Source organism: Dermacentor andersoni, chromosome 7, assembly GCF_023375885.2.
Source record: "Dermacentor andersoni chromosome 7, qqDerAnde1_hic_scaffold, whole genome shotgun sequence".
Lineage (NCBI taxonomy): Eukaryota > Metazoa > Arthropoda > Arachnida > Ixodida > Ixodidae > Dermacentor > Dermacentor andersoni.
The window spans coordinates 53,780,081-53,790,929 of record NC_092820.1 but is presented as its reverse complement, the minus strand read 5'-3'; the positions used below and the strand labels follow the sequence as shown (position 1 = coordinate 53,790,929).

Sequence of the window (10,849 nt, the reverse complement as noted above, 5' to 3'; positions counted from 1 at the left end):
CTAAACCGCCACCGCACATGTTCGCAAGAATTCTACTCATTTATTTAAAATGTTCCATGTGAGGTTTTGTTCAGTCATAGTAAAAAATGTCCAGCATAATTACGGAAACTTGTTATTGAAGTGCATATTATGATGTCAAAATTAGTTGAAGTAACTTATGAAAAACGTGCTTGCTTTCTCTCACCGGCGCAGCTAGCCTATGGTACCGCAACCGCAAAGTGATCTCCTGGTCAGCATTGTGGCAAGTTTCCCCTGACTATTCGGCTACCCAGTGGTAATATAAGTTTGTGCAGACATTCACATGTCGTTTTGAAAGCTAACAATACCGTACTCATCATTGCCGCCAGTTTTTAAGGTTTTTTACAGTTTACTTTGCTTCAACATCTTGAAACTAACAAAATTTTATGCAGAATCCAGCATGGTTTTAGACGTGGCCTTAGCACTATAGCTCTACTGATAAAATTCATTCATGACATCAGCAGCACTTTAGACATGGGTGACCAGATTGATGCTGTTTTTATTGACTTTGCAAAGGCTTTCAACACTGTCTCATAGCCCAAACCTACGCACAAGCTGTTCGCTATAGTAAAAAATTCATCTTTGGTTGGCATTGTTGGAAGTTAGCGCTGTGTGTGTCCCTATGTGTCTTCTTTTGTCCCGTCTTTTAATCGCGCTACCGTACTCCCCTTGAAGATGCATTACCAACAAGCCCACATTGCAACCCTTGTGGATATCGAACTTTCTTTCCCAGCGTTCGCAATATGTATGTTTCAAATATACTAACTCACCCTTGATGCCTGTTTCATCAGAGGTTCCCCAAGGTTCAGTACTGGGTCCTCTTTTATTCCTGCTTTATATTAATGATCTGCCCCTACACACCTCAGTTCAAATGCGCCTTTTCGCAGATGATTGCGTTATGTCACACAATAATATCTCCTACGGATCATGTTGTCCTTAATAATTATTTTGCTGACTTCTGTAACTGGTCCAATGCATGGCAAATGAATATGAACTTTTCCAAAACTGTCTCCATGTCCTTGACACGACACTCATCACCTTCCTTCTTTGCCTATGCCTTTAACAATATTACTTTAAATAGGGTACTTGAACTCAAAAAAATGTAGGTATCCTACTAACACACAATTTGTCATGGTCGAAACACATTGATGTCACCTGTAACAAGGCCCATAAAAGACTAGGTTACTTAAATCGTACTCTGTGACACGCTCTTCAATAAAATTCTCACATACAAAACCCCTATTCGCCCCATCCTCGAATATGGCTGCGTTGTATGGAATCCATACAAACAACGTGACGTCAAAAAACTAGATTCAGTGCAAAAAAAGGCAGTGCGTTTTGCGTGTAGAAGATATGACAAGGAATTTTCGCCGTCTCTCTTCCCCTAATTGGTCTGACTCTTCTCGCAGAGCGTCGCAAACATGAATGCCTAAAATTCCTTCACACGTTAATCAATCATCCTCGTCTCTCCTCCTTAGATAACTACTTGACTTTTTGCAAACCCTCTTGTACGAGGAGTCACTATGCTCTAAATATCTCAACCTTTTTTGCCCGCACTGATTACTTTAAACGCATTCTTTCCATCAGCAGTTGAAGTCCTGAATTCATTAGCGGTCAACATCCGTTCACGACCACTGAAACAATCCACGCAAGCTTATTTATGCACGCAAGCTTACGCACGCAATTCACGCAAGCTTATGTTGTAGGTTTGTTCTTCTGCAATAGCCTCATTGAGGCTGCAGTATAAATACACAAATAAATAAATAAATAAATAAATAAATATTTACTCAATGTGATGAAGAAATCCATCTGCAAAAAAGGAGTATATCGGCTAACGTTTGCACATGTCGTGTCCCCTCTTTCTCGTTCATTGTTTGCGCACGGAGACGTCTGATAGGGAAATACCAACCAGTACAATTTCTGACCCGGCTACAAAATATGGCAGTACTTTTACACGTCAGGCGACCTCATTTGGCAGCGCATTTACCCTTTGCCACGACAATGACAGGTGTTTCCACGCATCACTATCCTAACAACACTACCATGGGTCCATGGCGGAGCGTACAAATGAAACGCGACGTCGTCCAGCCAGCCAACAGTTCGTAGGCATCAACAGCCATCTTTCTTAAAAAGAATTGCTTTCGTGAGGTTCTGCGTTGATTATCGCGGTCCCTACAACGTTACGTGCAAATACATTCAGCTTTCTATTGCAAAAACCAGCGTCTTCCGATGCGTGCCAGGATGAAATCACCACTTTTTTGACACTGGATCACACTGGGCACGCTGCCGCTCGACGGGAGTCACTGGTACGCCGGTGAGAACGCTGGAGACGAGCTGGATCACATTGGACAATGCGCCGGCTACACTGCCGTGACGCTGAGGTGCACCGCTGTGCGCTGTAAGAGCACTGTTTCTGGAAGGAATTCGATGGCTTGTACTAGAAACTGTGATGCATTCACATGTGACAATAAATGCGCCTTTTAGCGTACAAGAGGAGTACAGAGAAAAGGCTAAGAAACTCGAGCGCAGGCTTCACTCGTGTGTCTGTGCTCGTGTATCTTAACCCATTCTCTGTCGTCTTCTGCGCAAGAAGGCGCATTCGTGGGCTACCAACATGTGCGAACAGTCACCTTAGTTACACCTAAGATTACTTATATTCTTTTGCAGTTTGCTTTTGACTGTGAAGATCCCTATATCCTTGAACGACAGTACGCAGACGCAGTTAACGCTCCGCTTGCGAGCCGCTTACAGTTATTTTTTTATTCGTTTGAAATTAACAAGGGCTCATTGTTCAACCAGCAGACAGACGCAGTATTCCTAGACTTCGCGAAAGCATTGGATAAGGTACCACATCAACGACTATTACTAAAGCTATCTCTAGCGAACGTGCACCCCCATATATTGCGATGGATTGAAGCTTTCCTTACTAACCGCTCACAGTTTGTCCTTATTAACAACAGCCCAACTGTTTCCCTAGCGGTAACTTCTGGGGTTCCACAAGGATATGTCCTCGGGCCTCTCCTCGTTTTAATATATATTAACGACTTACCTCTGCATGTATCCTGCAACATTCACATGTTTGCAGATGACTGCGTCGTTTACCAAACAATTGCTAACATGTCTGACCAAATCTCCCTTCAGGAGGATATTAACCGCTTGCAACAATGGTGCGATTGCTGGTTAATGACGCTTAACCCAAATAAATGTAAAGTAGTGGTATTCTCCTGCCGACGTAACCCACTAGCTTACCCATACACAATAAATAACGTAGTCGTAGAAACTGCGCAGTCTTACAAATACCTTGGTGTTACCCTTACTAATGACTTGACTTGGAGCCCACATATTACTAACGTCATCTCATCTGCTAATAAATTTCTTGGTTTCTTAAAATGAAACTTAAAGTAAGCACCCAAGCATGTGAAATTACTAGCCTACAAAAGCATAATCAGACCTAAACTCGAATATGCATGTGCCGTATGGAGCCCTCATCAAGCATATCTAATCAACGCACTTGAATCGGTGCAAAACTGCGCCATACGGTTCATCCATTCAACGTATTCATATGATTTCGGCGTGTCATCATTGAAAAAAGAATCCGGACTGTTTACACTCGCTGATCGCCGTCGCATCTCAACTCTCTCTCTTTTTCACAAGTTTTATCATAATTCACTTAATCAACCACCATACATTATTACCGCGGCCCGTATATCACATCGCACTTGGCACGTGCACCAAGTTGGCCGCCCTCGCACTCACATTACCACTTTTTCAGGCTCATTCTTCTTTCGCGCAGCAACAGATTGGAACAACCTGCCCCACCAAATTGCCGCCATAACCTGTGCACCTACATGCATGCAAAAACGAACTGACCAGTTTTTAGAATAAAAAAAAAAATATACGGCATATGCTATCTATGTGTGTACAAGATGGAATTATCTACTTAATTTTCACGTGTGTTGTAACTTATGCTCTGTTATTCTTAAAATGATTTATAATAAATATATCTATGCCCACGCCTTATGTAATGCCCGTATGAGGCTTTTAAGGAAATAAAATGAAATGAAATGAAATTGCTCAGCTGCAGTACATATTTACCTTTCATGCGCGCTCCCCCTACTACTTATTGGAGTGTCCGTCACGTGTTCCATCTATCATTTCAGATTGAATGATAAGTCATGACGCAAGGGATGACTGGGAGTTGTCGCAGTTTTGTGAAGTCTGCACGAATTAAAAAAAAAGCCAGCAGTCTTTCGGACGTGTTGAAACGGGCTTAAGGAAACCTGCCGCTGATTGACATTATTGCACCGACATAACAACTAGGGCAATCCGTGCATTTCCGCTTTCCGTAGTCTACTAAACAATAGTAGCCAGGCCTCCCAGCCAGAACCCCGGGCTCCATAGTGCTGTTCACTGCGATTTGTTGAGGCCGGAGCGCCATGCTGCCGACGTCCGTGGTTACCATTCTGGAGAGGGCAAGGTCTCTTAGACTCTTTCCGGTTTATTGTGAACTTCCCTGCTAAAGCATGGTCTCCAATAACATATAGGAGAAGACGGTGCTTCGAGTGCGGCCACAGGGTTCGGGAGCTGGCTTCCTTCTCTGCCACGTACTATCGTGAGCATTATGAGCGGGAGCACGCGAATGCTTCAGCCTCGAAACCGAGTTAGAGCGATATGTGGATGAGGCTGCATAAAACAAAAGGGAAACGGGAACGCTCTTCTGCTAATTGCTCGCACTCCCATAGCCTCTGCATTTGTCGAAAATGGCAGTTTACGGCATTTCACTGGCCGCCGATGGCCGATAAGACGGTTACATGCACAGGAATTTAAAGCGAGTCATTTTTTTTCAGTCACGCCTGTTTTTATTTAGAGAGCAACTCTTAGGCGCCTGCTCCTGCGTTCAGCGTAAGGTATCTTCAGATATACCCCATGGTACCTGAAGTATCTCTTGTGGAGCGCATCGTGTCATGCGTTCAAGAAAGACGGACAGATTTTCCAGCAAGTATATCTGAAATGTTTACGCATCGAACCAGTGCTGCTATTGGCCACGCTTCGGTGCACAAGGTTATTAGTAACCGCAATATCAAACAACTTTATGCACGTGCGCCGGCGGTGCGAAGTTTCGCACTTTGTATAAAGAGACGCCTTGGTGGGAGCCCCTACCGTTATTAGAACAACGTCCTCCTTTCCACTTTGTTTCCGACGGCGCTCGCCACGTCCGCCCATAGCAGCGTTCGAAGCTATCTGACACGCGCTTCTGTGCTCCCGGTCATATTGCTCATGTTAGTACATCGCGTTCTGCCACAAGCTGATGGCAGCGCCGCTGCTACAAGTTTCCTTAAACAGCGGAACCTACCCAGTCCCTCATCTAAGTGACCCATGCCGGCGTAAATTTTTAAAGAGTGATACGTGTGTACCAACTCCGTTTAGCAGCGGTTGGTAAAAACATTAGGCCCGTGCTAACAAGTGCCACTACCATCCCCTTGTCGCTTAGTCTCTTAAAAATGCCAGGCGCCTGCAGTGATAGTCTGCTTCGCAGTCGCAACTGGAGAGGACAGGTTAGTGAGACGGCGTGAAAGGTAGGGGCAGTACTCCCACCTCCCTAAATTGAGTTAGACTACCTGCGTGCCACGTACACGGATACCTCAGTTTCAACATTTTGTCAATACGCCAACTTATGAAAGTTTGTATACATGTTCAATGTTTGCAATATTCATGAACAGTTTCTTTTCCTTTCTTTAAATGTATTTCCACCAATGAATATATCGGTTTGTATCTTTACCTGTTTAATCGCTTTCCGTTCTTGCTTCAATCTCCCCGATCGAGTTCCGAAAAAAGCAATTTTTTTTCGAAATAAAAGAAGCAGCGAGTCCCATACTGTTTCGAAAATAAAAGTTTATTCCTCCTCCACCAGAAAACACTAAATTTTTATGGTACAGGCGTTCATGAATTCCCTATATTTTCCCTTATGGGCCTGTGACAGCGGAACACTGCGCACGAATCTCTTACTTGATGCTGAGTTTTGTTCGGTTAAGTCCTATGTTGAGCAGAGTCTACGTTCGAGTTTGGTCCACTGATTGAAAACTCCCTGGCACCACGAGAAACAAGTTCGCAGTTCCTGATTCAGTACAATGAAACTTATTCAAAACGATGGGAAAATACTTAATATTATGGGACAGAAATACAAATGTTGCGCTGGTGCGCAAAATTTTACGCGTCAATTTTGCACTTTTCTATGTCTAAGACTTCTGCAACCATGAACATAAATGTTTATCATACAAAGCATAGCATCCTGTCCGTAACAGCGCATCCTCATCATATCTGATCATCAGCATCGGGCATCTCGCGTAGTGCGAGTAGCGAGCAACCAATAGAACGCGCTATCGTCACTGACCTGGCTAGACGCCGCACTTCCCTCTCTGCTTAAGGTTTCGCTTTTTCCCTTGCCAAATTATTGTAAGGCCGACGACACGCCAAGTCCGTCGCCCTCACATCGTGCTGTGGTAGTCATGAAAGTAGATCTCCGTGGCATCTGGTGACACCGCGCAGCAGAGAAGATTTATTGGATGCGCAATATAAAAAATAAACACCATGCAGGCGATTCCATCGCAAACTTCTTTCGGCAATGTTACAAGCGCCCTGTGCTGCGATGGTCCGTCAACGGACTCCATTCAGCGATCATGCTTTGCGCCGCCGGCCCGTCTCCCTCAAAGAGTCCTTGTCACGCTTCCGTGAACTTTCTGGTTTTCCTGTGAGATTTAAAAAAAAAAAACCGCTAGGCATCAAACAACTTTCTTTCACTTCCTTGAAATATAAGCAAACACGACACTTTCGTTCGTGACACTTGCTTGGCGTTACCGTGAGCGGAGACTTGCGCCAGAGTTGTAATGACCGATGACAACGGAAAATGAATGCCTACATTTTTTTCGTGCGAGCAAGTACTTATTATAGTGAAGCTTGCTTTGTCCCTGCCACCGAGTTTCTTCTCGTCGTGATGTTCTTGAGTGATTAGGCTATAAGTGTAGCACAGAATTTTCACCGACAATTTGATACCAACGAGTGCATATCTGTTGTGCCTAACAAATGAATCAATCTCGCCAAAAAGAAAACCGTACAGTGACAGATTATCGACATTTAGAATCATGCACACCTCTTCAATATCGCGTGATGTTCAATAACTTCTCCGACTTCATAAACTATTTGTTTTGTTTGACCCGCTTGTCTCACAACTCCTGCTGTGACAAAGCATGCTCCGGCTTCAAAGTGACAAAATTTTGACAGAAAGTAGGCCAATGAGCGCCTCTCTGTTCTCCAATAAAGTAATAATACACGGAAGAAAACCTACAAACATGCAACCTTGTCGGACTCAGTGATGTGGGTGTCAACTTTGCGGCACAGAGCCAAGACGTCCTGAATGTACGTGACATAGGGCTCTGTTGACGTCTGCACACGGCCGGAAAGCGCCTTCCGCGCGGCACGTTGGTGACCGTAGGGGTTGCCGAACAAGTCTCGAAGCTGTGTCTTAAGTGAATCCCAACTGGTGAGCTCATCTTCCTGCGGGCAATACCAAACTCTAGGAGTGCCACCGAGGTAAAAGACTACGTTGGCGAGCATAATAGTAGGGTCCCTGCGGTTATTGCGGCTGACGTGTTCATACAGGCTGATCCAGTCATCGACGTCTTCCCCATCTTTGCCCGAGAATACGCCAGGATCACGGGGAGCGGGGAGAATGATGTAGGTCGTCGAGGTGGCAGCAGGTGTCGGAGCCGGCGGAGTCGGGTTGTCGTCGCCGGGAGCCATGAAGGAAGGCTCGACGTACCGTCCACTGCGAAGCTCCGTGACGAGGTACAGGGAACGTCCACCTCCACCAGATATGTTACGTAGGAAGATGCAGATGAAAAGCTATGTACAAGTATATTTACAAGAAAATACGCTGCGCTTGGCCAAGAGGCAACAGCCCGCGCTAGCTTCTAATCGTCGTCGTCGTCTTCTTACTGCTCGGCTCTTCGTCATTGGAAATACTATCCCGTAGCAATATTATCCGTGGGCTCTTTAAACCAGATATGTCTGAATGATACAGCCCATCATTTGTAACGGATTTTGTATTTTTATTTTAGTGCATTTGGGCTACCCATATCGTGAGTTGTTGGGTACGTGTAAGTGGGTGCATGCCCATTGTGAGAAGCACAACGGAAAGCAAGCACGTACGCATAGCATAAAAATCATTCTTGCCCTCATACAATTTTTCCGCGTCGCTTCGATGTCAACAATGCTCTGGATCTGCATGACTGTATTGCCATAGGAGATATATGTACTCTCCAAGAGCGTTTTCGCCGTCGCCATTCGCGCAATCGCGCTTTCACGGCATAGACGTGAATTCGTAGCAGAGGTGCGAGCCGTTACAGAGCTCCAGACACCCACAGTCTGTCTGGCAGCAGAAGGGAAGAAGCCAAGAAGGCCAATCGTCACGCTGACCTGAATCAGCTCTGGCTTCCGCCGCTGGCGTCAGTGTTGTGTGCACATACATCGGCGCTCCTGCCGAGCAGAGGTCGGCATACCTCACTGTGGCGGATGCGCATGTTTTAGAGGAACGGGCATCAAGCGTTAAGGAAAATCTGTCCAATAATTTCTCAGGGCGCTCAAAAACAACGATGGTTTTCCTGCAGTCTCATTTCATGAACAGTTAGCATGAGACGCCTGTGACGCCGCCGGTCGTGCTGCTAATCACATCAGATTTCGGAAACGCGTTTAACGCAACGCTGAACCTTGCTATCGGTTTCAATGCCTGGCGTTCTAGCGAAACTGCCAGATACTTTATGTGCGTTGTTCGGAAATGTTGAATTATTTTTGTATTAAATGCGCTGGCTGTCTTTTACTCTTTCGCCAGTTTTCTTTTTGGTCGGCGGCTGAACATTCTTCGCTGTGGACACGTGATCTTCACTACCAAAAGCTAATCCTGCTTTCCGTGACTCTATCAGCACTGACGAAACGTCCTGCCGCTGCGATGTGCGTATGGTAAAGTTGGAGGCAATTACACATTATATTTCTCGTTACATCTCAACACGGCCAAGGGCATTAATTAGACGTTTACAAGGAGGTTACCCCCGCTCCCATTTGTCAGCGCCAAACCAGAATTCAACGCAGCGTTGACACTGATTGCTGACGGATCTACAAAATATGCCTCCTCCTTCACCTGGCAACCTGAACTAATGGTGAAAAGGGCCAACGTCAAATGCTATCGTGGGTATGGCTTCCACCTGGGATTCCCAGAATGCTACGCGCTTGCTAAATATTTGGGGGAATATTTAGCAACATCGGAGGTGGAGTTCACCGGAACGGTGCGGTATCATCGGCGGGCTTTGCGACTGATTCCACTACTGTGACTGGCCGCAATGTAGTAAAAAAATTCCCTAGTGTAGCAATGTAGCCAAGACGATGGTATTAAACGCGGAGACGTTTGCTGCAGTAAGAAGTGCTCACGTGTCATAATGTGAACTCATACGTTTCATATGCTCCTACATGGACTGGGCTTCCGTATATGTAGCCAGTGTAAATATTGTAAAATAAAGCCTTTTTCTTTCATTAGACGGGTGCGTAGACGAGTGCGTCTACCAGACGCACTCGTCGATGGGCTTTGTAAATTTCTGGTCCAAACACCACCTTGAGCTGCAACATTCTGTTTGCATGCAAAAGTAAAGGTTGGGCTGTCCATAAATTACAAGTCCCTGCTGATTGATATTTACTACAGGCAAGACATTCCTGGTTGTCTATGTCACCAACCTGTCTTAAACTTTTCTCGACTTAAGCCTGTGTGGTGTTCTCTGCACGGTGTCTGTGTTTTCAAATGCAAAGAGATAACTGTTACCGTTATTCGTGCATTTTTAGTTATTGTATCACACGCATTGCTTACAGCGTTATGTTAGGTGTATTAGAAACGTCTCACTGTAATATCTTGTTGAACTTCTCGTCCCTAAATCTATAGAAGAAATAGCATGCCGCCAAATGGTGGTGTACATTCAAGCTCCACAGATGTAGTGTCATTTTCCTATTACCCCTACGATTACAAGTACCGTATGCGATACCCTATTTGAGTCACATTTAGAGGTGCCCCCCCCCCCCCACCACCCCCCCCCAAAAAAATTTTTTTTTTACCATTTGATGTTGTTTCTTAGACCTTTTTACACTCACAATAATTAGGTTTAACGTATCACTTAGATTCTGTTAAAATAACCCGCGTCATTTCTGCTTCCGCCGCCCTATTAGTCCATTGTATTTTTACGTATGGGCTATTGAAGGCTTCTCCTACGACATATTAGAACGCCTACAGTCATGGCATGCAATAAGGAGTTGATTCCCTACAATAGTGCGCAAGGTTCCTGCTTATCGACGATCTGTGTCCTTTTTATATCACCTCGACTCTTTCGCTCAGAAGAAACAGCACTTGCATGCAGCAGCATTGAAATTTCACTCATCATGAGGAGGAGGAGAGGGGTCTATTTCGGCTGCGAGAAAACCCTTAATGCCAGAACCGCCGCTTCTGCTCAGTTTTAATTCCTGTGATATTACCTTGAGCACATGTTTAACGTTTGCTGTCCTGCTTGTTTACACTCTGCAAGCTCAGTTTTTTCCTTGAAAAAAAAAACCGATGCCCTTGCTCGGCACCCCGTTGTATACTGTGCGACACCTTACTGGAAGGTAAGGTAAGGTGAGTAAGGTAAGTTGCTGGAAGTAAAGCAAACATGTGTTCATGTTTCAGCTGCTGTCGTGATCATCACATGTTCGTCATTCCAGCTTTGTCATTGGACGCTGGACACCCGACTCTAGTCATGCCGCC

General features: G+C 45.1%; 1 protein-coding gene across 1 annotated transcript in view; it reads right to left on the bottom strand.

Moving 5' to 3' along the window:
* Positions 1-6,195: 6,195 nt before the first annotated feature.
* LOC129385867 (uncharacterized) overlaps positions 6,196-10,849 on the bottom strand; it is a 63,744-nt gene continuing 59,090 nt past the window's right edge. The window contains exon 3 of the mRNA XM_055073040.2: positions 6,196-6,764. Coding sequence (XP_054929015.2) covers positions 6,694-6,764 — 71 coding nt within the window. The 3' untranslated portion in view covers positions 6,196-6,693. The remainder of the gene's footprint in view (positions 6,765-10,849) is intronic.